The sequence below is a fragment of the Alnus glutinosa genome, chromosome 6, assembly GCF_958979055.1.
Source record: "Alnus glutinosa chromosome 6, dhAlnGlut1.1, whole genome shotgun sequence".
Classification (NCBI taxonomy): domain Eukaryota; kingdom Viridiplantae; phylum Streptophyta; class Magnoliopsida; order Fagales; family Betulaceae; genus Alnus; species Alnus glutinosa.
In genome coordinates this window covers 1,142,828-1,170,540 of record NC_084891.1, presented here as the reverse complement: position 1 = coordinate 1,170,540, position 27,713 = coordinate 1,142,828, and the positions used below count along the sequence as shown (strand labels likewise).

Sequence of the window (27,713 nt, the reverse complement as noted above, 5' to 3'; positions counted from 1 at the left end):
AAAGGACAAGTTTAACGTGGACCCAGTGAATCATTACGAAATGAAACGTATAAAGGTTTAAAGTAGGTTAAAATATTAATTAATTATTAAATCTGCCATTTTATTTTTGTTTAAGTTTTTAAAATAATTGTTGATTTAGTATTACAACATAAATCTTAAATTCGAACTCAATTTCTATAATTTACTTCTAATACAAATTTTAGGTAGAACTTATGCACTCTTTAATACTCGCTTACAAGATAAGGTCGTAGAGCTTATATACATATAGTTAAAATTGTACTTAAGCCATACGAGACATTTAAGATCTTAATATACCCCCACGCTTTGCATTTGACGTCTACTTTATCGACACTGACCTAATGGTAGCTCTTTCTCTTTTGGCGACTTTACTCACTTATCAGTATTCAATGACTTAACATTATGTACACACTATAGTATCAAGACATTTTAATCTAGCATATGAGTCACTCTCAGTCGACATTCATGGTAGCTCACTGTATTGACCTTGACCTGATGATAACTATTTCTTTTTTGGCGGCTCTACTCACGTATTAATATTCTATGACTTAACACTATGCCCATACATGGCACCAATACATTTTAATCTAGCCTATAAGTTATTCCCTCCATGACTCGATTACAAAGCTGCAACTCATTTGATCTCGTACTCAACGAGTTGCGTTTTATCTTATACTCAATGTAATGGTAACTTTGATATCAAATAATATAAACTTCAAGTAAAACCTACACTTAAAAATCAACTTGCAATAAGAGAATGTGAATCTATGTTCAACTCTATAGTGCTATTTTTTCCCTCCTTAATTTTTTTTTTTTTTTTTGAAGGGTACTTCTCACCATGTTGAGTTTACATTGCAATTTATTAAGCTAAATCTTCAAACTCAGCTCGAAATAAATTTTTGCCCCTTATAAATACATATTTACGTATAAATTTATGCGAATAATGATTTACTACCACCTAAATATATAACTTTTTACCACATTGTCTATGTGGCAATATGGTCCCTTAATTTATTTTTAAAAAATAAAAAAACTCAAAAAGTAGTGGGGGACCACCTCCCCACATAAGTAAAGTGGTGAAAAATTGTATATTTGGGTGGCATTGAATTATTACTCAATTTATGCACAAACACTACAAACAATTTGATTTAATAATAAGTGGATCCGACTTCTATCCAGTTGTGTAAACTACCATATAGATGCCGTTAGTCTAAACGGCAATGCCAATAAAACTATACGGTAAAATTTAAGGCATAAAAAAAAAGGCAAGAAATACAACTCATGCTTCATTCTCATTTATAGTTTATATTTGAAAAAAATTATAATTTAGCCCTTAAACTTTTAGTTGTTTTGCAAGTAGTCCCACGAACGGGCAACGCTTGAACTCTAACTCTCTAAACTACCAAAAAGTTAAAAAAATGCTCACTTTATTGAAATATGCCTATAATACTTATGTCATGTATCATTTTTTAATTAAAAAATAATAATAAAAATTTGTTTTTTATTTTAAAAAAAAATAATGACAGATGACAGCAATATTATAGGCAAGTTATTTCTTATGACTTGCAATTTATTTATTTATTTATGCCTTAAATTCCTTTATTCCACTGTTTAATTTTGTTGGCCATGCGGGCCCATGCCTTTTGCTGCTAATCTAAAACGACATAGTTTTAGCACTAACAGTATCTATGCGGTAGTGTAAATAGAAGCCGGATCCCACCTACAAACCACGAGTAATCGCCGATCACTGTGTTATAGTCCGATATCGAGAGTAATAGCGGATTAATTGATGGCTACGGGAGTGGAGTTGACGGAGACGGAGAGGATGGTCTCGGGCATAGCCTTGAGCTTTCCGGCGAACGACGACACGGCATTGTATTCCTCATCGTCCAAGTCCCCGAAAGTTCCTCGGAGGCTCAGACGGCTTCTCGAGCCCAGAATCCCTTCCACCGCAGAAGAGATCGAAGCCAAGCTCAGAGGCGCTCATCTCCGCCGACAGGTCTCTCTCTCTCTCTCTCTCTCTAAATGTTGATCTAGAACTTTCTCTTACCCTCTTTTTAAATTCTTCAGTAAGTCTGTTATTTTATAATCTGCATATATTTTTTTGTTAAATCCAAATCATGCTTAATATCTGTTGTTTGGTTAGAAACCCGAAGAAAATAAAAAAGGAATGAATTTTAGGTTAGGCACTTCTTTTACTTCTTCTTCTTCTTCTTCTTTTTTTTTTTTCTTAATTTTTTAATTATTGTTTTTTGGTTGATCTTAGAATTTGGTTTAACATTCAAATTATGCTTAACACTTTTTTGGTTGGTTAGAAACCTGAGGAAAAGAAAAACAAACGAATTTTAAGCTCAGGTACTTCTTTTTTTCTAATGTTTGAGTTAAGCTGAAAGAAAGTTTATGAATGGTGGTGCAGCAATACTATGAGTTGTTGTCAAGTAAGGCGCGGCCAAAGTCGAGGAGTCTGCAGCGGTCTTCTTCTTCGCAAGAGGGAGATCTTGGTCAGCGGCTTGAAGCCAAACTTAATGCTGCTGAGCAGAAGAGGTAACATGTTTCTGTAAGAATGTTGTCTTTGAAGAAAAACTGTGTTGGTTGCAGAATCGGAGGGAATTATATGCTTATTGAATTTTTTTAGGTCCTGTTTGTGTTCTGTCTTGGATAATTGGATTGCTCTAACTAGGGTTACAAAATAGTTGTAATTGGCTTATTTAAGTAGAGGTTTTTGTTTTCTGATGTTGCATATAAGTCATATCTTGATATCTATATAATTTTTAGAGCATCTAAATAGCCTAATTCTCATGCCATTTGTTGGATTTTCTAGCTTTTCAACTTTTTTCTAAATCTACAATTTTAGGTTTTGACTGATTTTTTTTTTTTTTTGATAAGTAAGAAAGGTTTAGACTGATTTCTCATACCTCCCATCATTAATTTCCCATTCGTGGTCATATCCATGCCTCCCAAACAGCTTACTTGGATTGAAGAACATTAGTTGTAGCTCCTATGAAGTGTTCTTCTTTTGGGAGAGAGTGCTGGGGTGGGTTAAGTTTGAATCTAGTGATTTGTTGTGAGAAACTCTTGTATAACAGCTTGTCTTGTATTGTCTTGCTTCTACTGTATATCAATAGCTTGTTGAACCAAACCAGCTGATTACAATTGTTCGTTCACCTTTCGGAATCACATTATCCTACTTCATAAATTTGTGTTCTGTTATCTTTTGATCCCCGTCTTAAAGCAAAGTCATTGGATCATGGTCCCTAAAACATCATGTATATACCTTGGGCCAATTCTCGAAGCCCACATGCATTCCATTTTATGAAGAAGAGGGATTAAATGAACGTTTACAAACATGTGATGAAGGGGACACATATATATTTACTTTGTTTATATCTCCATGCCTCCGATAATGTAAGAGAGGAAAATGCTACTGAAACCAGGTGAAGAAGCTGAACACCGAATAGACCACCACCACAAAAAGGCCAGACACTCAGCCAAACAAAGCAAGGGATACATACATGTTTATAATGACATATGGAAGGATGCGAGCTAATGGACTTCATGTCATTATTATTTGAAGTTAAGTTTGAAACAGGATCTGAGGAGGATTTGAGAAAAAAGTTGAGGTTAATTGAAGCTGGAGTTGACTAAGAAAAAGAGATGAAAGAGCAAAGTCAAACCCCCATAAATCTTAGTAATTTTCCTACTGAAGTCACACTGTTCACCATTTGCATTGGTGTCATTGAAATTATCCAGTCCAAAAATCATGTCATGTAGATGTCTTTTCTGCTCTTGGTGAACCTGACTTTCTACTTGAAAGGATGGGCTCTTTTTGTCAAGAAATAGACCATATTTCCCAGAACCTGTGAGATGCAAAAAAATAAGAAGAAAGCAAAATCAATCTCCCAAAACACCAAGATTTTCGTGGTTTGGCTTAACAAGTCTACATTCATTGGCGGAGACGATTCGGAGGAAATTTACTATCAAAAGATGGAGTACAAAGAGTAACATGGAGAAAATCACTTAAAACCCAAAGCCCTAATGCAACCAAATCTCACTATTACACTCTTTTATTTTCTCTCTTGTTTTGGCTCCTCCGAAACCAAGAAGAAAGACTTGCGGGGCTCCCTGGTTTCCCGCTTGACGCACCCTCTATTTTTCTCTCTTGTTCCACTAAACCAAGAAGAACAAAAAGGTGCGGCGCCTCTAATACCTTCTAATTCTACCACAACATTTTATTTTATAAAGAAGTAAAGTCGGCCAACAAAACAAATCCAAGAAGGATACAAAGACTTTTCCTTCTTGGAGAAGGACAACACTGTGGGCCCACACACTTTAATTGATGGGTCAAGGCACCCACATCAACACTTTTTAGATGAATAATAATCTTATTGAAAGAAATGGGCAAAGCCCTTGTACACAAATGGATGGGCTCTTGCTTTAGAATTGTAATGATTTAAGTTAACTGCTTGACATATATATAAGTTAACTTTATATATATATATATATATATATATATATATATATATATATATATATATATATATATATAGTTAACTTACATTATCTAGAAGTCTAGTAATAGTATATATAGTTAACTTACATTATCTAGAAGTCTAGTAATAGTTCTTCACCTTCTTTGGTGAGCAGATAATTAGGAAAGAGAACTTACCCTTGCATTGGTGATAAAACCTATGCTTCACCAAAATTATATCATGCACCTATGTGAACTATAAGGTCTGTGTAACATAAGCTTATCTCCCACTTGCATAATGACACCAACAGGTTAAGCATTCTTGCAAAGGTTCAGATGCGCTTAGCTAAGCTGGATGAGCTGAGGCAAGCGGCTAAAACTGGACTGGAGACACGCTTTGAGAAGGAACGTGATGAGCTTGGCATGAAAGTGGAATCACGGGTTCAGCAAGCAGAGGCAAATCGGATGCTTCTCCTTAAAGCTTCTCGACAACGGAGGTTGGCCAAGAGAGAGCAATCAGCTCAATTCTTGATGCAAAAAATGATTCAGGACAGAAAGTACAAGGAATGTGTGCGTGCTGCAATTCATAGAAAATGCGCAACTGCTGAGAAAAAGCGCCTGGGATTGTTGGAAGCGGAAAAGACAAAGGCTCATGCTAGGGTATCGCAAGTACGGCGAATAGCAAAGTCTATCTGTAGTAAAAGGGAGTTTGAGAGAATGAGAATTAAAGACCAATTAGAAGATCGGCTCCAAAGGGTAAGTTTGTGTCTGAAGTAAATTAGCATCTAAAGTGAATGCATTTTTTTTTTTTTGAGTAAATATGTCTTATTGGTTCTTTATCAAATTTAATTTGATAATATTTAGGCAAAGAAACAAAGGGCAGAATATTTGAGGCGAAGAAGTTCACATGATTCTGTACATATCACTTCAAAAACGATGCATGATCAGGGGGAGTACTTTCCAAGAAACTTAGCAAGGTGCATATATTGCTCTTACTTGTTTTCTTATCTCTAGACTCTTGGAATAACTTCTTCACAGTTAGCTTTCCCTTTCGTATAGTTATGTTTACAAGAAAATCATTTAAGTTTCAGTAAGAACTAGCATTTGACTTCTTCCCCCTCTTTCTTAATAATTAATAATTTTTGGGAATCTCTTTCTTTGAATTGTTGTATCTTATTTAAAAAAGTTACAATTTTTGAGAAAGCAGCTTCCTTCCATTTTAGAGTGTAATTTTTTTTTCTTTTACTTTATACATAATAAATCCTCAAACAATAATGACGGAGGAGTTCATATGTTTCTTATGTACTATGTTCTATGAAATTAATTAACATTACTTTTATTCTTGTGGCTATTACCCAAGGCATAAAAGAAGCATTTTCTACAGGATCCCGAAACCACCAGCCACCTCTATTATTATTTTCAACATAAATGAAGCTTTCTTTAATCAAATTATTAGATGAGATTTTTTTTTTCTTCTAAGCAAATTATTAGATAAGTTCACATTTTTCACTATATTAAATAAATACCAATCGCACTATAAATGTCTAAGCTAAAATTTATATATATGTGTGCGCGCGCGCGCACGTGCATGTGTAGACAAACATGCATGCATATATAGATTCTATTTTTTTTTTTTTTAAAAAAAAAGGTTGTCACTCTAGTACAAGGGAAGTATTCAAGAGATATGTAAAATGATCTAAATTACAGAGATCTAAAAAACTTACCAAAAAAAAGAATAAAAACCCCTATTGTTCTCATCCAATCAATAAGTGATCTCAGTAATAATGATTTCTGTTTAAGCAATGAGGCAGTTTCATCAAAATTCTTTACATTTCTCTCCCTCCAAATAGTCCACGTCAAGCATGTATAACTCCAAATTCTGCTTTTGTTTTGTTTTGTTTTTTGTTTTTTTCCCTGTATTTCTGACTTTTCATTTGTATTTTGGGTTTGTTCTTTTTCGGCTTCCGTCGGCTCGGGTTTTGGATTTGTTTTTTGTTTTTTAGGAGGGTTGTTCGGGTTTTTTGGTGGGTTTTGGGGGGATTGTTGGGTTAGGGTACTTTCGGGGCTGGTTTGGGTGTTTGACGGGGGCTTCATCTGTATTTTGGGTTTCTCGTGGGTTTTGCTTGGGTCGGGTCGGTGTTGAGGCATTTGTTTCTTGTATACTCCGTGTGTACTAGGGGCGCCTTAAACTGTTATTTATAAAATCTGCACTTACAAAAAAAAAAAAAAAAAAAAAAAAAAAAAGGTCGCCTCTTGGACATGCCAAAAGCTTCCTCACTGAATTAGGCATAACCCAAGACACCTCAAAATAAAGAGAAAACTGAAAACCAATGCTCCCTAGCAATATCACAATATAGAAGGAGAAGTTAACTGCCCACTCCTCCCCCCCCCCCCCCCCCCCCCCCCTTGTGCTCATACAAGACTAATTGACATTGAGAGATTGTTACTAAATAAAATATAAATAATAGACTAAATACATTGGATCCACAAATAAATGAAAAAACCAATTTGTTATGCTCCCTTACTGAACAGTGTTTTGAACTGTAATTTTCAACGTAGGAGCCAGAACATAACTCACTACATTAAGGCTTGCAGGTTAATAAATCTGGCCCAGCCCTGAAATAAGGCCATTTTCTATATAATCCACTTTAATTTTGCCCTTTGGATGGTCATTTTCTTAAAAAAGAATTATTATTATTAATTACGTTTTAATTATTCTTTGTGTTTTTTTGGTGCTATCTTTCCCTCTTTTTTTTTGTGCGGTATATGCATTGTATTGCATCTTCAGGTGCTGGAGACAGTTTGTAAGATCGAGGAAAACTACTTTTGCTTTGGCGAAAGCATTTACGTCCTTAGAGATTAGTGAAAAATCTGTCAAGTCAATGCCATTCGAGCAGCTTGCTCTTCAAATTGAGTCAGCTACAACTAATCAAGCTGTGAAAGCTTTACTTGACCGGTTAGAGAGTCGCTACATGATATCACGGGCAGCTAGGTGCAGCCCATCCAGTCTGGAGAACATTGATCACCTTCTTAAGCGTGTTGCTTCTCCAATTAGAAAGGGAAATATTGGTACCAAGAGGAAAGGGTCAAAGACTTTTGATTCTAGTAAAGAACTAGCTCGAAGGCCTATTATGTTATCTAGGTACCCAGTGAGAGTTGTGCTCTGTGCTTATATGATCTTGGGATTCCCAGACACAGTTATCAGTGGGAAGGGTGAGCATGAGGTTGCTCTTGCTGAGTCTGCTGCTAAGTTCATACGTGATTTTGAGCTTTTGATAAAGATCATATTAGAGGGTGCCATTCAAAATGCTGAAGAGAAAACAACAATTCCAAGTCAAATCACTTTCAGATCACAGCTGGAAGCCTTTGATAATGCGTGGTGCTCTTACCTGTATCACTTTGTAGTATGGAAAGTTAAGGATGCTAAGTCACTAGAGGAGGATTTGGTGAGAGTCGCTTGCCAATTGGAGCTCTCTATGATGCAAACTTGCAAGCCGAATCCAGAAGGAGATAATGGTGCTATCCTAAAACAGGTATTTATCACATTTGCTTGGTTATTTGTTAAGCAGTCTTTGATTAGCTACCTACTTACTGTTAGCTCCTATAATTATATGGAATCGTCTTGGTGATACTAGGTTACAGAAGACCAGGAACTACTTAGGGCAAAGGTGCAGCATCTGAGTGGTAATGCTGGACTTGAACGTCTGGAATGTGCTCTCTCTGACACGCGTTCCAGATTTTTGGAAGCCAAGGTTTCTGGGAGTTCATCTGCATCCCCATTTCCACGTATTTCATCTTCACGTCTGCCTAAGTCACCAGATGGCTCTTTGGCTTCTGTCCCCGGTGAAATGAATAACCTGGCTGAAGGCTGTGAAAGCACAGGTCCCATTGTTCACTCCTTGTCTGACAGAGATGATTCTTCCTCAGGCAAAGCAGTTGGGTCCTCTAACTGTTTCAAAGGTTCTGCTCATGGTCATCCGAGCTTTGATGCAATGTTGGTTGGCGAGAATGAACTGCTTGTAAATGAAATTGTCCACGAACATCGCAGTGGTTTCGCCAATAGCTTTATCATAAATGACGAAGATAAGAATAGTCTTGATGTTGGTGCATCGATCTACTTTCGTTTTTTCAAGTTTATCATTAAGTGATGTGCTATCTTATTTTAATTATGGAGATCAAATCCTCACAAATGCTTTCTTAACTTCAATACTTTGCAGGCAAAAGTGAGAGAGACGATGGAAAAGGCTTTTTGGAATGTTATTATGGAAACCATGAAACAAGAGGAACCTGACTTCAGCTGGGTTCTTAAACTCATGAAGGAAGTCAGGGATGAACTGTGTGAGATGTCCCCTCAAAGTTGGAAACAAGAGATTGTTGAAACTATTGATATTGACATTCTCTCAAAGGTAACTTAGTCTACTGCCTGTGTCCTTTATTTCTATTACCTCCTGTATTATTATATAATTTAGTTGTAATACGCATTACTTATATAAAAAAAAAAAAATAGTTGTAATACGTATTAACAACCTTCATGTCTAAAAATAATTTTATTTTATTTTTTTCTGGGTAGGTGCTGAAGTCAGGCAATCTAGACATGGATTATTTTGGGAGGATCCTAGAGTATGCACTACTCACTTTGCAGAAACTTTCTGCCCCAGCTAATGATGATGAGATGAAGACAAGTCACCATGAGTTACTGAAAGAACTAGAAGAGATTTCTCAAATTGGAGAAAAATCAACTGCCTCATTTGCCCTTCTAATGATTAGGGGTCTGCGCTTTGTTCTACAGCAGATACAGGTACCAGTTTCAAGTGTATTTTTATGCCTCTTTACTTGTTAAATAATAGTATGCTGGAAATTTTCTTTTAATGTCATAACTGGATGCTATGGACCTCAATTAATTCTTGCTATACTGTATAGGCTGGCTTTATATGCATAAAATCATTGAGGAATATATGCAAGTGCTAAATCCTGCTTTTTAGGCTAGTTGACAAATACTTGATAGCCTTCCGTGCTGGAACCCAGGCCAATTTGTGCATCAATGCCTTTGGTTTGGGGTAGACCCTTGCACTGTTGTGCCTGGATCCTTTTAGTGCTTTGTATTCTGGAACTCAGTGCATCGGTATCGATGAGAATGAAACATCTGGAAACTGCCTAGGGTTGATAATAATTCTGAATCTTCAGAATGTTTATTAGATAGAGATAATGCCTGCATCTCCTAGGCTGATGCTCAAAAGGGTTCTCCAAAGGAGGATGCTTTACTTAAATTAAAAGTGTACTTCATATTCATTCTACTTATATAGTCCAACTCATCTTCAATTCCCAAGAAGGGAAGACAACCCAAGCACATCATGTGTAAATAGTCTTTGTTGACCATTAGTATGTGGTTGAGAAGCTAGAAAGAGCCTTTCCATGGGGGTGGTCCAGGTGGAGAGTTTAAATTCCATATGGTGAAGCGGAAGTCAGTCTTCCCCTCAGATGAGGAAGAGGATTTGGGCTGTAGAAGATTGGATGATTTTAAGGCGCTTTAAGTAAATGGTTATGGAGCTCTGGAGAAAAAAGGGTAAATTGTTGTGGATGTATATGGTAGAGAGGATTTGTGTTTGGCAGAGAGTGTTGGAAATAAAGTATGGTGAGAAGTGGGTGTTGAATGATAAACTGGAAAGAAGGCAACATCGGGTTTATTTATGGAATTTTCATTTTTATATCTAAGGATAAGTGATGAAGGTGTGCATTTTTGGCGTGATGTCTGGTGCGGGGAATTGCCTTAGGCTTCTCGAGGGGCTTAATCAAGGATTATTTGGGAGAAAGAGGTTTGGAACGTCAGGTTTAATTAGGAACAGCATCCAGACAGGCTTTTGGCTACAACGGTTATCACCCCAAAACTAATAAAAGATTTTTACCTTGGATTTCACTCCTTTCTTTCAAATTCTTGTTCCTTTTCTTTGAGCTTATAGTACTATTTCGAATCCCTACTCTCCTCAAGGGGAGAATGGAGGCCTGGAGGAGGTATGATTGTTCTTATCTTTCATTTAAAACAGTCTCATTTCTAAAGTGGAAAACTATATGGATTTGAAGGAGGGGGGGTCTCAAAATAATGAACAGCTTGGTTAGCGAACGACAGTGATAAACATGTATTTGAAGAAGAGGAAGAAGGTACAATTTATCAAATCAACAATCTGGATTTAGTGATCGATACAGGGGATATGATCTATTTGCTCTTTCTCTCAATTTTCTTTAGTGATAGCAGATATAATGATATAAAAAGTAATCGAGAGATGATAAAGGATACATAAACATCTAAGGGGTGCTTCCCAATTGACATCCAAGTCAAGTATGACTATAACAAGCAACTTTCAAGGACTCCTTCAATTCGTAGCTCATCTCATTGGCTAGCTGGTTCATAAGGAATAGCTTTCTGGTTTGTTTTTGTGCTATTCCTGGTTTGTTTTTGTGAACTCGTTGGTTCTCTGTCCAAAAGAGTTGAAATCTTTTCTTTCTTTCTTTCTTTCTTTTTTTTTTTTTTTTTTTTTTCTTTTCTTATCTATAAGAAATGATGTATATTGATTACTCCATCCCGGTTTCCGGTTTACAATCAACTGGAACTTGGTCATGTACTAGAGCTACCAGTTCCTTTTTTCCTGACAGTCAAGTGGGTTACACATAATGCAGCTTGGTAGCGCCTTCCTTTTGATTGTAAAGTTCCATAAGTATCAATCCCATCATTCCTACCTATAATTTCTCCTCAGTGTGGTAACGGGGACCCAACCAAACCCCATTGACGAATGAAATAGAGCGTTTATGAGCCCTATTTTCTTCTCTCTCCTTTTTTTTTTTTTTTTCCTAACCCTATTTTCTTTTTTTCTTTTTCAAAGAAAAAAGAGTTAACGACATGAAGTCGCCAGTATTGAAACCTACCTGCAAGCAGGATGCCTTGCAAGCTCAGCTTCTAGAGATTAGGCCTCTTGGCGAAGCCAAGTTCATTATAGACCACATGCATTATCTCTTGAGACGATGCTCAGCGAGAAAAATCCCTAGAAGGGAAAGTAATGAGACAATCCGGGCAGCATCCTTCTAAAATACAACTTGTGAACTAGATTGTTAAAGGACCTAAAGTATGTTGTAATTGGTACATTATCATTATTGCTAGAAAGCTCAGATGAGGTATCAGATAATTAGAATCTTGTGTTTGCCAAATTTGCAGTCCATAGTTGGAAGATAATATATATATAGTATAAGTAATTTGATTATCATTAATTAAGCACAAATGGGCGCAACTCTGGTACACATGGAGTATACAAGAGAACCTTTAATCTGAAGAATAAGAACAAAAATTCAAAAGATCTGCAAAACTAGAAGCAAGCAAACTATGATGGACATATATCTAAGTAAATAAAGTGTTGATCACAATCTTCCACAACTTTGTCATCGAAGCCTCTAAATCTTCGAAGCTCTGAACATTCCTCTCTCGCTAAAGACCACCCCATTAAGTACAATGGAGCCAACCTCCAAACTTCCATAACTGTACCACGGCCAACGTATTGTCCCCAACTAACCAACAAATCAATCACCTGTATAGGCATAACCCACTCTACATCAAATAGATTAAGAATGGAACTTCATAATTCTCTTGCTACTTCACAATTAATCAATAAATTATCAATGGACTCCCCACTCTTCTTACACATACATCACTCAACCACCATGACATTCCTCTTTCTTAAATTATCGAGCGTCAATACTTTCCCTAATGCGATTGTCCACACAAAAAACGCACCCTCAAAGGAGCTTTGACTCTCCATATACTCTTCCATGGAAATTGAAAGATGAATGAAATCACAAGTGAGATTCCCCCATGAGTTTTGAAGTCTTGTGATACCTTCCCCACTCTTGGTTGTAGTTTGAGTGCTAGATGATTGGTAGTAATAGTTTTTTTTTTTATTAACTTAATATTTCTTTTTTTCTTTTTCTTTTACTTATCAATAGGGATGGCAATTCCTGTTCGCATGTCAAGTTTGGGTCGTGTCGAGGTATGGGTATAAAACTATATAGGTCAACAATAACCTAACCTATTTAATTAAACGAGTCAGACTCCTCAACTCTAACTTTTTAATTTTATGTTGGGTTTAGGGGTCGTGTCAAAAATTGCTAGCCCAAAATCTCATGTGTCGGGTTCGGGTTCAGGTTATGTTGAGGAATGGGTGTAAGATTATATAGGTCAACTCTAAACCCATCCCATTTAATTAAACTGATAAGACCCCTCAACCTTAACCTACTAATTTCGTATTGGGTTTGTGCCCGGGATGACGGGTTATGTCAAAAATTATCTGCCCTACTTATCAGTTGGATTGCTCAATTGATTGGACTGTTCGGTATTTGTTTCCTTTTTGGGCCCAGTATCATGCCCTTCTTGATTGCCAGTCCACAAAATATAAGATGTTGGGCTTTTGCTGTTTATGAAAAGTATGCTTGTTCTGACCCCTATGTTAATTAAAAATTGTGATGCAGACTCTTAAGAGAGAGATTAGCAAGGCACGCGTAAGAATTATGGAATCACTTATTGACGGACCAGCTGGTTTGGAATACCTGAAAAAAGCTTTCGCCAACCGATATGGATCTCCTATTAATGCCCCTACTTCTCTACCATTGACTAGGCAGTGGCTATCATCTGTGCGGGTAGTTGCAGTGGAAGAGTGGGATGAATACAGAGATTCTCAATCCACCATGACAAGCAATGTGAGATTATCCGAGGGACTTCCACCTACTACTCTTCGAACTGGAGGCAGCATTCTTACGCCATCAAAAATGGGCTCTCCGACCTTCTCTGCAACAGGTTTGATAGGCAACTTAACATTGGGTAATTTATGTTTCTTCTGTAGATTGCTTGAATTTGTACGGATTACTTCAGTTGGATTTGTGGAACTTTACTCCGTTCAGGTAAAGAACAACCAGAATGCAAGGGAGAAAGGGTTGATTTGTTCATTCGGCTTGGTTTGTTAAAGCTAGTAAGTGAGATAGGGGGGCTGGCTCTGGAAACTCTCCCTGAAACACTCAAGCTTAATTTCTCTAGGCTAAGGGCTGTTCAGTCTCAACTTCAGAAGATCATTGTCATTTCTACCAGGTAGGTGAATATTTGAATTAATATCCTCATCTTATCTCCTTTTGATATTTGAATGTGTTATCGTGTTTCCCAGCATGTTGGTTCTCCGCGAAACGCTTCGAAGTGAGAACTTAGTGACCGGTCCTTTAGACATGGATAATATAGTATCCACATGTGTCAAGCAGCTCTCTGATCTGTTGGATAGTGTTGAAGATGTTGGTGTACCAGAAATTGTTGAAACAATCAGTGGGTTCCCTCAAGGCTGTGACCATGTTCTAGATGCTGGAAAACTCCAAGCCAGGAAGCAAGTTATGGCAAACATGTTGGCAAAAAGCTTGCAAGCTGGGGATTCCATATTTGCCCGGGTGTCCCGTACTGCTTATCTGGCTGCAAGGGGGGCTGTGCTCGGAGGAAATGGGATGAAGGGAAGGCAATTGGTGGAGACAGGTCTGCAACGTCTAGGAGCAGCTCTTCTTACAGATAAGCTAATGGAAGCAGCTGAAGTGCTGATTGAGGTGGCAGTTGTATCAGGCAATGTTCATGGGGCATGGTACGAGGAGGTGCTCAACAGTATGTAAATTTTTCATTTTGTAAAAGCAAAAGATGTAAAGAATTCCTTTTTCCTTTCATTAAATTGGAAAAATGGTATTGTATAATATCTGCATTTCCTATATAAAGTGTTTTCATGTATAAATTGTGCTGACATTCATTAACCATTGTGTAATAGATAGTGAACAGTATCATGAGGACTTGGATGTATGAAAGTTTAGGTGTAAATAGCTTGTGAATCAAATAAAGGTTATTTGTTTTCTCAGTACTTTTTTGGCTCATGTTTGCTGCTACCTTCTTCTTGAAATTGCAGAGAATTTGAAAGTGGAAAATATAAAGTTATGACTCTATATTCTTAGAACAGCAAGTGGAGATTTGATCATAGAGTAATACTATGCTTTACACTCATTTATCACATATATTTTACATCGGCTGGCATAACGTATAGAAAGTCTTTTAAAACACGTCATGTCAGTCGACGCGACGTGAAGAATGGTGTGAAGAATAGTATTGCTCTTTTATCATAATAGATCTTGTAAGGTTTTGCAGCATTTACACAACTTTTTTCTATCAAGACTTGTTAATGAAAAGTGGAAAGGGTTTAAGTTGGAAATAAAAGAAAGTTTGCTTGGTGTTTAATTCATGCTTTTTGGCGTTACTTAAGTGTTTGGTGGGCTTAATTTTTTGAAGTAAGTACTCCATATTTGATTATCTGTTCTTTTTCTATACCATTTAAATATTCTTTTTATATATATTTTTTTTATTTTCTTTATTTCTTTTTTAAGGATCATATTTTTTAATAATGGTCATTTGTTTCCAAATAGTCATATTTGCTAATGATCATATTTTTCAACGATTGTGTTGTCCCAACGATCATATTTTCTCAGTATAAATAGAATCATTTTCTTACTTATCAAAAAAATAAAAAATAAATAAATAGAATCATTTTCTTGCTAATTTTCATCAACCTAAACCTAAATTTATTTTTCATCCATTACTTGTTCTCTCTATTAAAATTAAATATTCTTTTAGACATTTGTTAGAACTGTGATAGAATATTCTCAAGCATACTATGAGAACATTCTTTTTGAGAATAATCATTTTTCTTAGAATTGTAATAAAATATTAACATAATATTCTTTGAGGATATGTTAGAATATTCATTATTGTTTCATTGTATTTTTTCGATGGCATTCAGGTATAAATAGTCCAAGTTGGGTAGTGAAAGAGGCTCAACGCCATGTCATGTTTATCAAGGGTCATTTTTGTGAGGGCCACCAGCACTTTTTATTTGATTATTTGCTGAATTACCAGTATATCCTCTCAGTGTATTTTGAAAGAGGTTTCAAATGCAACATTCTCTTTTTCTCCATAGTCAGTCTGGGATAGAAGTTACATTTTGTCCTAACGAGAGATGCTGTTAGAAGGCTCGGGCAGTCTTGCCTTCGGAAGATGACTACCGCATTTAGGATGCTCGCTTATGGAGTATCGGGTAATTTTATGGACAAATATTTGAGGATTGCAGAAAACCCCACAACACAATGAAGGGTGTTATTTACCAAGCTCATTGAAGGGTGTGCTCCTTAGTCCTTAGCCCTCAAGTCAACTATTCAATCACCTGTAATGACTATACATAATGGGATATTGGTGTTGTTTGGCAAATGCATGTACAGAACAGAGTAGTGGGTTGTTAATTTTGAAATTAGTAAAAAGTAATGATGTGATATAAAGTAAAAAGAATTTGTATAAAAAAGTAAAAAAGTTTTGTATTGTAATGAATTTTTTTATTTGAATAGTAATAAAAAATTATTGAAGTGATATAAAAAGTGAAAATGTTTTGATATTGATTGTTATTGGAAAATGTAAAAAAAAAAATTAAAAAATGTGAACAGTAACACCCACTATTCTGTGCTGTAACCGAGCTTGTCAAACATGATCATTATCTCCCCAATGCTATATATGTTCTTCGTGGTAAAAATTCATAAGAACAATTCATGGGCCACAAAGAAAATAAAAACAACGATAAAGAGTTAACAAGAAAATATGTAGAGTGTGCATTTTGAGTGCTTCAAGCATGATTTGCAATTGTGTGTGGACCTTCGCGTTATTTTGACCATGAAATGTTTAAAGACATTGTGATGGTGTACATAATATTACATAACATGATCGTTGAAGATGAATGACATTTATACCTTAGAGCGTATGACTTTACTTATGAACAAATCGATAAGAGTCCACACAGCGATACACAAGAACTTATGGACTTCATTAACGTCATCATTGCATTAAAGACCGAGAGACTCATTCTCAACTTAAATCAGACCTCAATGAGCATTTACGACAAATACATAATCATTCATAGAAACTTGTAATTTTAAATTTCATAAGATCATGTTAATCTTCTTCATTGTAATGTTTATTTTACCACACTTCCAAATTTCATGTGATCGTTTTTGATATAAGACAATCCTGAGGCACCTTATAACGTATTCCAAAACCCCCGTACAAATAACCCACTACATAACAAACTAAAAATTTTGAGGAAAAATACATTTAAACCCATTTAAAGTTTAAACTAATAATCATTTTCAAAGAGCCATCGAATTGACAAGCGTGACACTTGACCTATAAAAGAACTATTTTGCGGCAAAATTGACACTCCATTAGCGTTGCCCAGTAAAACTGAGATTTTTTTTTCTTTCAAAAAAATAAAAGTTGAAGAAAAAAAAAAAAAAACTTAAAAAGCAATCAAAATTAGAATATTCCCCCCCCCCCCCCCCCCCCCCCCCCCCCCAACCCAAGAAAAAAATATATATAAAATTATATATTATTATTTTCCCTCCTCACAAGATAAAAGTTTGAAGTACTTTGGAATATATTTTTTCTATCCGCTGTAGTTTAAAGCCAGATCCCAAAAAAAGAAAAAAAAAAATCCCGTATAAGGGCAAACCTGTCCTTTCGAGGTGTCAAACAAAAATCTCGCTGGATATGGATGGAGGTGACACGTGTGCTTTGTAAACAATGTTTAGAAAGAAAGAAAGATCCCATGTTCTGCAAGCGGAAAACGACTGCCGTTTCTCTTGAGCCAGAGCCAGAGCCACTATTACATCAGATTCAGATCTTCCTCTTTTCCGCTTGTTTCTCTTGAGCAGAGCCACTACATCAGGAAATGGGTACGGCTGCTAAGTCTACAAACTCTCTTGCTTTCTTCTTCAATTATTTGCTTAACCATACTCGTTATTTTCATTTTAGGGTTTCTTTAAATGCTCAAAATTTTTATTATTATCCTTGTCGTAGTTTTAGTGCTACATCTGCTAACACTACCAGTAGTGGTAGAGATATTGTGGAAAGCCCCGATCAGTTCTTGCAATCTGTGAGAGATCGTTGCAGATCTCGAAGCTTAAAGAATCTTGATGATGCCTTGGGCTTGTTTGATAGAATGCTTCACATACACCCTTTGCCTTCCCTCATGGATTTTACTCAATTGCTGACTGCAATTGCAAGAATGAAGCGTCACTCAACCGTGATTTTTCTGATTAAAGAAATGGAATTGCTAGGAGTTGCTCCAGATGTTTGTACTCTGGGCGTTCTGATTAATTGCTTCTGCCATTTGAACCGGGTGGATTTCGGCTTCTCTATCTTAGCAAAAATTTTGAAACTTGATTTTCAACCGGACTCTATAATTCTTAATACTCTTGTCAAGGGGTTTTGTATGCAGGGTAGAATTGCTGAAGCTGTAAAGTTGGCAAACAAAATGGAGAAGATAGGCTACAAACCTGATACAATTACCTATGGAACATTAATAAACGGTTTGTGTAAAACAGGTGAGACCAGGGTGGCTATTAGGTTGTTTAGAAAGATGGAAGAAAGAAATCTTGAACGTAATGCAGTGTTGTATAACACAATCATTGATAGTTTATGTAAGGACAGATTGGTACCTGAGGCTTTGACTTTTTTGTCTGAAATGACAAATAGAGGAATTCAGCCAAACGTTTTCACTTACAATTCTTAATTCATTGCCTATGCAATTTCGGCCGGTGGAAGGATATAACTAAACTATTGAATGAGATGGTGGAAAGGAAAATCATGCTAGATGTGTGTACATTCAACACATTGGTGGACACACTTGGCAAAAAAGGGATGTTGAAAGAAGCAAAAGAAGTTTTTGATGTGATGATTCAAAAAGGCATAGAGCCTAATACAATCACTTACAATTCTTTAATTGATGGTTACTGTTTGCAAAATGAAATGGATGAAGCTGTCAAAGCGTTTGATACGATGGTTCGAAAGGGTTTTTTTACCTTCTATTGTTAGCTATAGCATATTGATCCATGGATATTGTAAAAATAAAAGAATTGATGAGGCAATGAGTCTCTTCCATGAAATGACTAACAATGGCATGATTCCCAATGTTGTCACTTACACCACTCTTATAGGCGGGTTTTGCCGAGTTGGGAGACTTAAGAATGCACTAGAGTTACTCCATCAGATGCAAGTTTGTGGGCAACCTCCAAATCTCCAGACTTGTGCTATTTTGTTAAATGGCCTGTGTAAGAACCTACAATTTTCTAAAGCAATGGAATTGTTTCAAGAGATGGAAGCCAAAAAGGTAGACATTGATATTGTTGTTTACAACATCTTAATTGATGGTATGTGTAATGCTGGGAAACTAACGACCGCAAGAGAACTGTTTAATACTCTTTCTATGAAAGGCTTGCAACCTGATGTTTGGACTTACACTATAATGATCAAAGGACTTTGCAAAGAGGGACTACTAAAGGAAGCGAGGGTGCTATTTGAGCAAATGGAGGAAAATGGTTGTTCACCTGACCATTTCACATATAATACAATCGTTCAAGGCTTCTTGCGACATAATGAGACATCATGGGCAGTGAAATATCTTCAGATGATGGTTGAAAATGGTTTCTCGGCAAATGCGATCACTGCGACCATTTTGATTGACTTGTTGTCTTCTAATTAGGCAAATAAAAGATTACAAGGTTTTTTTTCAAATATCTGTGTGAAAGCTTTTTAGTTCTTCAATGTGTAGGACAAATTTCATATTCTAACTTTTACAGAGTCAATGTGTAAGGTACAAATATATTTGTTACAAGTGATTAAGGTAATATTTCTCTCAATGTCTTTTGAACTATTGTTGTGTATTGTTATTCCTATTTTTTTTATCCTAAACTTTGTATTTTAATTAAAATTGTTTTCTTAAAGATTTATTTAAACATTTTGGTGATGCAGAGTTATACTTGAAAAATGATACAAATACATCTCTTACACTTCTCATTATTAAATTTATCATTAGATTTATGGAATCTATATTGGGTCTCACAAATTCAATGGTAGATTTGAAACTTGGTTGTATGAAGATGTGTGAATAATTTCTCATTGCATAATGTTGTTCATTTGGAGTTTGGGGTTTTTGATGGTTATAAGCTTACCGGCGACCAAGTTAAACTTTTAAGTGTCTCATTATTTAAATTAATTTTTCATTTATGCGATAAATATTCCATAATAGGGATATTATGATAAAACAAATGTATCATAGTTATGATATAGTTAAGCAAACCCTCCAGTGTATGCGACTTTGGTATGTAGTGATCAAACACTACCTCATATTGCAGGTGTTTGGTTGGAGTTTTTGGCCTTTGGTGTGGGCGTGAGATGATTACTTGTTACTAGCTGCATATACAAGTGATCGATTTCTTTCTTTTTCTTCTTCAGTGGGCCATGCTAATCTTTTGCTTTTATTTACCTGGGAAGTTACTTGGCACATAGGATTTGGAATTGGGGCAATGCAAATCTATCACAAATAAGTAAATAATATGCTTTTTAAAAGTACTATTTGATCCAAATTCAATACTGATATATTTATCACAAAATGACATAAGAAAAAAAAAGACTTTTTAAGCAATATTACTCCATCTCAACCTGGGAATAAGGACTTGGTCTTATACTCCAGAGGTTAGATAAGCAGAAATCATTTCCCACTAATCTCATTGATCATCGCCATCATTTTCCACAAGAAGACCAAACAGCTGCCACCAACCAACGGTGATCATAAATCCCAATGCTAACAACTTCTCCATTTTGTGGGCGTTGTCTACTTCGGGTGCGAGAAGCCAGTATTGGGTCTCGAATACAAATGCTCCGCCTCCTCCCAATGCAACTTGCTCGTAGCTAGGCAGCACAAATATGATGATCATCTTCTCAAGATCATCTACATTGCTGAAGATCATTATCAATAATACTATTGTCTAATTTGTGAAAAATGAAGATATCAAAATCACTAATTCTATTATTGTGCAAAATGCAACTTTCCTGCTCATCTCCAGAGACTGAACTATTCTCCTCCATGTGATAAGAATTTCGACAGTGTGGCCCTAGAATGCACTCTATGCAAATTCAATATCCACCATGACTGTTTATGAAGATCATTAAAGTATTTTGAAGTGAAGAATCAACACTTAACTGGAAAGGAAGGCACATGATAATATATATTATAACTTATAAGATGGTTCATGCGTTGGATCATATTCATAATGGGTGTTAGAAGAGGACTCTACTTCCTAGCGACATAAAAGCCAGCAACATAGTGTTCGACTCACCCCCAAGGTATGGGGATTTCGGATGTTTACTAGTTATCATGGAACTTTATCTCTGTCTTAAAGAGGTTTTGTTAAATCTTTTTTTAATTTATTTAAAATCCCAATCTCTATGTCATACTCATTTCTATTTGTGACATTTCTGGGTTTTTATTTTTTATTTTTTTCTATATCATGTGTTTCAAAAAATGAAAAATAAAAATTGGACTCTTAGATATGGAGCCAAAGACGCCATTAATTGTATTATAAAAAGTTTCTTCATTTTTCTTCTATTCACAGCAATCAAAATGATATAAATCCCATTGATCGATGTTTAAAGCATCTGAGAAGTCCAAGAGATCGATAAGAATGGGATTTATTTTGGAATTAAAGTGAAAAATCCCATTGATGTTTCTTTCACACTCTTGAAGAATTCCTGACTTGGTTTCTGCAATCAGTTGTTGGCCCTCAAATCAAGAACATCAAGGACCATGAACCTTACTCGTGGTGATCATATTTGTTTCATATATTGTAGCTCAATATTTAATTTTGGTGGTTTTGAACTATTAAGCTAAAATTTATCCAACAAAACAATAAAGAGATGGTCGTGGTGATATATGTGTTCACATATGTTGCTCTGATGAGAATATCACAATTCTTAATAATAATAAAAAAAAAATTGTTATCACAATATGCTTGACATTCTTATGAGAATATTCTATCATAAAACCAGAATTGAGAGTGAAAATCAACGTTTATATCAATATTTTTTTAAATAAAATAAAAAATTAATGACTGATTTTCACTGTCACAACATCCTAATTGTATGCTATTCGTATACAGTATAGTAAATAGCATTACTCTTTTAACAAAGGTCTATAAGAATATTACATTTTGACAAAGAGAAATAAAATAATGAATGAATCAAAAAAATTTGAGTTCATATGGATAAAAAATTAGAGAACAGATTATTCTATTTATACTGAAAAAATATGATCGTTGGGACATTACTACTGTAGAAAAATATGATCGTTGGCAAATACCACCCGTTAAAAAATATGACCTTTAGAAAAAAAATGGCCATTGAAAAATACAATCTTTAGAAAAGAAATAAGGAAATAATATTAAAATAGTATAACGAAAGAATAGATAATCGGATTTGGAGTCCATTTGAAAAGCCATTATCTAAAATAGAACATGCAGCCTTTAGTTAGCTATTTTAAATAAAAATGCACACAAGCCACAAGCCATTGTGGATTCCCTTATGTTAAAATAAATAGAGAAATAAAAAATGTTGGTATTCAATTAGGATTGGCAATCCGAATTAGCGTGTCACAGTCATAGTCGTGTCAGGTCGACCAACTCGCCAACTTGTAAAGGATCAACCCTAACATGACTTGTTTAAGTAAACGAGTCAAACCCCTCAATCCTAACACGACCCATTTAAATAAGTAGATACCACGATACGATCAATTTGACTCATTATTTAAAAATTAACTCAAATAAATGAAAAATTATATTACTTATAAATAAAAATTAAATCAAGTATTCATGACATAAATTCTGAGAGACCCTAAGATGATAAAGAAAGTTTTGGTGACTTTTTTGCATATGGGGTTTAAAAAAAAAAAAAAAACCTGATTTTATAATCATGTGGGTCAAACAAGTCAGCCATGAATTAAATGGGTTGACTCGGAATTGACCATTTTATTAAATGGGTTAATTCAAGTCGACCCGAATCCAATTATACAAAACTCTAAAATCTAATCTACTAATTTCGTGTAAAGTTTGTACCAAGCTCGCTATTGGTATAAAAAATTATCAGCCTAATTCTACTGCCGTAGAAATGTTAGCGTATTGTTGAAGTGCTCTGCGGTACTGTAGTAACGTCTTTTCCCTTTGCTGCATAATATGAAACAAAATGAACACAACATTATTACAAACACAACATTATCCACAGAGAAACATCTACGTTTGATTACAAAAAGTGTGTTTACGTTAAGAGAGACGGGGGATGAAGCAAGCTTTGCCATTGCATGGCAACGGAAACAAACCGAGAGAAGCGAGAAAGGGCAAAAAAGAAAGGAAACCTGTCTAGGTTTAGTGAAGGCCACCAAAAAAGGAAAGAGAAAAAAGAAAAACCAACAATCCTGCTCTCTGCTGAGAATGTATGAACTCTTCCTTTACCTTTATCGTTGCTCTCTCTTCTGTCGAGTCGACAGGACAGCTCATGAACTTCCATGACGGGCATAGAGCACCGACCGATAAATGGCAGAAACATGCAGGAAGCAGATAAGCACTATAAGGAGATCATCCAAGAGCCCAACTATTCCCAATATTCCTGTAGTACAGTTGATAGATTATATCACCTTCAGTTACCAAAACATGTCTACCACAAGAACTCAACAAATAAGATGTACAAACAGCAAGATACCTTCTGGAATAATGTCAACCGGGCTGACTACGTAGACGCCACTTAGTATCATCTGTACATACGAAACAGAGTAAGAACCTGTCCTTGAAATACCACTAAGATTTAAAGCTCTGGCTATTAATAAAATTATCAAACTGAAAATTCGAGACGGTTAGTCAATAAAAAACACAATATCGTAAATATTATCAACCTAAAGATTGAAAGAATATAACTCTCCCTAAATTACAACATACACTGGGAATGTGGATACAGCTTATAACAACAAAAAACTACATCTTTACATACTCGTCAGATGCAGCTACACTATAGCGCATGCAGTTTCAAATGAAGACCTACAAGATTATTCGGCAATACAACAACAGAATATACCGATTTGAACACTTCTAGCATGTCAATCATTGCAATGTAAAAGTTGGCCTGCAATATATATAAGAATCATAACTCTTTTTGGTTTTTTCCTCTCTTTTTTTGGTGGTATATGTTTCTAAAACTCACCCCCATGTTTTCTGAATCTTCTTTGATATACTCCACTAAACCGTAGTTTGTGGCCAAGCTCCAAGTATGTCAAAAGGCTAGGAAGGCTAGGCTTAGTTTTACTTTTCTATTAAAAAAATTAATGAAAAGCACTTGAGAGGATGCAACCCAAGTACACACGGGAACACAAAGGGAACCCCCTAATAAAGAGAAAAAAGAAAAAGAAAAAGAAAAGTAGCAATTAAGTCCACGAGGGAGACTAAGAAACCAAAAGAAGGTTGAGGTGGCTTAATCACAGAATTCTGCACAACCCAACAAACATTTAAAAAAGAAAAAAAGAAAAAAAGAGTGTTTTTGGGGTTAAGCTGAGGAAGATTAGGCTTAAAGGTTAATCTGGGGGTTTAAAGGAAGAGAGGTGCAATCAACCGCACAAATGGAAGCCCTTAAGGAAGTAACAGGATGGAAAAGCAAGGCAGAAACGTAAGTTTCAGGTTAATGGCAATGACTGAGGGATCTTTGACGAGATTCCCTAGTTGAGTCTGAATAAGGTTATACTTGAAGAGGGTCAAGATGTTGGATTTGGTGTCTCTGAGTGATGAGATGTTCGAATCTCAAGGAGGGGATGAATAATAATAATAATAATTCTCTTTTTGCAATGTTTTAGGCATTTGGGATTCATGGGTTCCTTGTGCCCTTATTGATTATCGAGCCTAGGTATTTATAGTGAAAGACCATTTGTCCTTTAGCCGGTTATTGGCCAGTGACAGCTGTGTCTTAAGAATGAGGTATCTTGGGTCGTGACTCGTGAGAAGTGTCACAATCCTGTCATTACCAAAGGATAAGGACAGTTGAATCACTCAGATAGGGATCTGCTAACATCAACATGTGCAGTTCATGGCCAAGCGATAACCCTAACAGGGAGTGATTCCCACACAACCTCTCTCACATTGTGTGGGTCCTACATGTGAGACCCACACAATGTAGAGGGGGTTGTAAGGGAATCATTATTCTAACCCCAACAGCATTGCCGTTGCTCAATCCCCCCAAACCACAACCCTTAAAGCATTCCCTATTAACTCAAATTTTGGGTCATTCTTAAGTCGCATCACATTATTCAACAAGTACATGGTACTAAATCAATGAATTTTCCCCATCAGCTTTGATAATATGGATCACAGAGCAAGTTGGACAATTTCTAGATGACAACGTTAAATAATATCCAGGACTTTAAAGATCCAGATTAATGCAATGTAATAAAAAATGCCACCTAAGGTATAGTAACAAACTATGCAGCTTGTATGCCAAATTAACAGATAATAATGCTGCTGCTGATGATGAGTGATGACATAAGGATGGATCTAACAGAAATTAAAGATGCTGCCACACTTGTTTGTATATCTATGCTGTTCACTTAACTGCTATATAGACACGGGCTCTAATAACAAGAGGAAGAGATCTCTGAGGATCCATCATTTCTCGTAACAACCTTCGGAGAAAAAATGGAAGGTCCTGCATTCTCTGTTGAAAGAAAACATCTTTCAGATGTCAATTCACAGAGACCCACTGCAGGGTCCCAAGATATGAATGCAATTGCATATGAGAAAAATATGTTAGAAATGATGCTATCCTATTTAAAAGATTTTGTGGATATGATTCTAGACCTGAATGAGACCATTAGTATGCCCGCCAAAGAGGCGATTGTATGTTGCCACCTTTCCTAGAATCTCAGCAACCTCAGGGTCGTGACGCCGCCTTGATGAAGCCTCTCCAGGAACCAACAAGGAAATTTGACGACGACATAGGGGGCATCTACATGGCTGAATTGCGGACCCATGATCCCAAACAAGCAAAATACAATTGCCTAAACACGAAGAGACAACAAATTAACTACCTGATGACCCTAATGTTTTTGAAAAAGAAGTCATTATCCAAATACCATCTCAATCTTACATAGTTCTTCAAGTAAAAGTATTTATCTTATTACATATTTCACACTAAAAGATAGACATCTTTACAATAAAAATTCTAAGGCTGGATAATACAAGAATCTTCAGGTAAAAGTATTTATCTTGTTACATATTTCACACTAACAGATAGGTATCTTTACAATAAAAATTCTAAGGCTAGATAATACAAGAAAAATGCAGTGATGCACTACGAGAATGTAGCTATCTGGCAAAATTCGTTAATCATAAGTAAATTTATCTTAAAATATTTTAGACCGGCACTTCTAGGTTTTCACGGGTTGAGAGTAAAATCATGGGTTCAATTCTATTCAGGTGTGTAAGTTGTATTTACTTATCAAAAAATATATATTTCTAGGTTAGTAAGTTCTTATAATGTCGTCGAGAACCATTTTCTTTAAAATCTATCCTTACATTGATATAATTTAACATCAGTGCAATTAGAGTGAAAATAACACATAAACAAAATAAAAACAATTTGTTCAGTCATGTTATACGCAACTTCATTCAGTAAGCAAATATAAAATCTGAAACAGATACTCAACCAAAGATAGAAATCATCATTAGCAAATAGTGATTTTGCATAGGATTGATATCGCAAAACAATTCAATTATAATTTGGCTTAAAATATCATCATTAGTCGCTAATCTTCATCATACATGACCTAACCAGCTGAAAAGACTTCACCTTATCCAAGAATATACATATCAAATTTAACCTATACACATCTCAAGCAATTTAGTAAAATGACACTCGAATTCACTGTTAAAATCCCGTGTATGGCATAAGCGTCGGTTATGGCGGCCGAGAAAATTGAGAAAAAACAGAATAACAGAGAAATCTTGGTGATTAAGTTTCCAAAGAGTGTTTTTGTGGTATTCATTTTCCAGTTTTCTATACTGGCAATGCCGGCAATCGGGGAGAAAAAAAAAAGGGAAAGAAAGAAAGAATTTCTGAGATTTTGCAAGCAATCAAACAAAGAAGAAGAAGAAAGGCACCGCAGAACCAGTGGGAGCAATTGGCTTGACAGGGAGTGTTGAAGCTGCCATGGCACACCGAACAGCAATCGTTCGCCGGAGGACCGTCCATCTCTCTGTCCCTGTCCCTCTCTCTCCGACAGACACTCTGCTGATCTATCAATATTTTGTAAAGAATAACAGAAATGCTTTACTTCACTTTTTTAATTTATTTTTTTTATTATTCTATTTTGCTGATATATATATATATATATATATATATATATATATATATATATATATATATATATATATATATATATATATATATTGTATAATTATTTCGCAATTCAAAAGTGATCATTCTAATCAATTTTTTTTTTTTTTAATAATAACTGATACAGAATTAGTTGTAACTGTTACGTCAGTATCATCAGATAATTATAAAATAAAAGTATAATGTTTAACAATAATAACAATTAATTTATTTTCAATTTTTTAGGTGAATTGCGGTTTTTTAGAGGGTCCATATAACTATATAAGACTCATATGTATGAGTAGCTCAAAATATATAGACTTCCTCACATTAATTATCCAAATTATTCATTCTCGTGGATGCCAATATGTTTGGACATCCCGACCATCATCAACGAAAGGAATTTTCCCAATTGCTACTTTTTTATTATTATTATTATTATTATTGTTTCATGAAATATACTAATATGATAAAAATATACAAGTGACAGCTTATGATAAGTCCTAAGTGATTTTTTAAAATTATTTTACAGTTAATAAGCGGGTCATGAACGAAAAGACTAATCTTATCAATTCAAAGAATCAAAAGGTTATCTTAAAAAAAAAAAAGAATCAAAAGGTTAAAATGGCCAATTTTTTTTTTTTTTGAAACTCAATAAATATTTTCATAAACATAAAACCCGAATAACAATTTCTCAATTTAACCAATTAAAAATTTGAGAAATGATATGTGTCCTCCAATGAGTGGGGGAAATGATAGGCAAGGGACACTCATCTGTCCCCGGTCCTATTTTTAATAATAAAATAATATATTATATAAACAAAAAGTGAAAAAATCAAAAAGAATAAATAAAAAATATATATAATATATTACTTTATTATTAAAAGTAGGACAGGAGAC

The 27,713-nt window shown here is 35.3% G+C and overlaps 2 protein-coding genes and 1 pseudogene across 4 annotated transcripts; 2 read left to right on the top strand and 1 right to left on the bottom strand.

Annotated features, from left to right (window-relative positions):
• The first annotated feature begins 1,736 nt into the window (after positions 1 to 1,736).
• Positions 1,737 to 14,403, top strand: LOC133870523 (uncharacterized). Its single transcript, XM_062307684.1, has 11 exons — positions 1,737 to 2,017; positions 2,435 to 2,562; positions 4,798 to 5,242; positions 5,351 to 5,463; positions 7,275 to 8,019; positions 8,122 to 8,586; positions 8,704 to 8,892; positions 9,057 to 9,284; positions 12,995 to 13,319; positions 13,424 to 13,607; positions 13,681 to 14,403. Exons 1-11 carry the CDS (start codon positions 1,808 to 1,810, stop codon positions 14,162 to 14,164), a joined length of 3,516 nt encoding a protein of 1,171 aa, XP_062163668.1. The 5' UTR covers positions 1,737 to 1,807; the 3' UTR covers positions 14,165 to 14,403.
• Positions 14,404 to 15,322: 919 nt separating this feature from the next.
• Positions 15,323 to 19,271, top strand: LOC133870552 (pentatricopeptide repeat-containing protein At3g22470, mitochondrial-like; annotated as a pseudogene).
• A 3,098-nt stretch (positions 19,272 to 22,369) lies between these two features.
• On the bottom strand, positions 22,370 to 26,742 carry LOC133870775 (uncharacterized). 3 transcript variants are annotated; one of them, XM_062307990.1, is made up of 6 exons: positions 26,600 to 26,742; positions 25,298 to 25,497; positions 25,053 to 25,154; positions 23,163 to 23,214; positions 22,916 to 23,069; positions 22,370 to 22,630 (listed from the first exon to the last, which is right to left on the bottom strand). In XM_062307990.1, the coding sequence occupies exons 1-5, from the start codon at positions 26,688 to 26,690 to the stop codon at positions 22,957 to 22,959; spliced, it is 558 nt and encodes a 185-aa protein (XP_062163974.1). In that variant the 5' UTR covers positions 26,691 to 26,742; the 3' UTR covers positions 22,370 to 22,630; positions 22,916 to 22,956. The 3 variants fall into 3 exon arrangements, with proteins under 3 accessions (XP_062163974.1, XP_062163973.1, XP_062163975.1); XM_062307989.1 differs by lacking the exon at positions 22,370 to 22,630 and having other exon boundaries at positions 22,641 to 23,069; XM_062307991.1 differs by lacking the exons at positions 22,370 to 22,630; positions 25,053 to 25,154 and having other exon boundaries at positions 22,641 to 23,069.
• Positions 26,743 to 27,713: the final 971 nt, after the last annotated feature.

What these genes read in the sequence shown, in the direction of transcription:
- LOC133870523 (XM_062307684.1), top strand. Translation starts at nt 1,808, where the DNA reads ATGGCTACGGGAGTGGAGTTGACGGAGACGGAGAGGATGGTCTCGGGC. An exon ending in TCCGACCTTCTCTGCAACAG is followed by an intron (nt 13,320 to 13,423) that starts GTTTGATAGGCA and finishes TACTCCGTTCAG; the next exon opens with GTAAAGAACAACCAGAATGC. An exon ending in ATCATTGTCATTTCTACCAG is followed by an intron (nt 13,608 to 13,680) that starts GTAGGTGAATAT and finishes CGTGTTTCCCAG; the next exon opens with CATGTTGGTTCTCCGCGAAA.
- LOC133870775 (XM_062307990.1), bottom strand. Translation starts at nt 26,690, where the DNA reads ATGGACGGTCCTCCGGCGAACGATTGCTGTTCGGTGTGCCATGGCAGC. An exon ending in TTGCTCCCACTGGTTCTGCG is followed by an intron (nt 25,498 to 26,599) that starts GTGCCTTTCTTC and finishes CTTCGTGTTTAG; the next exon opens with GCAATTGTATTTTGCTTGTT. An exon ending in GAGCCCGTGTCTATATAGCA is followed by an intron (nt 23,215 to 25,052) that starts GTTAAGTGAACA and finishes TCGTATGTACAG; the next exon opens with ATGATACTAAGTGGCGTCTA.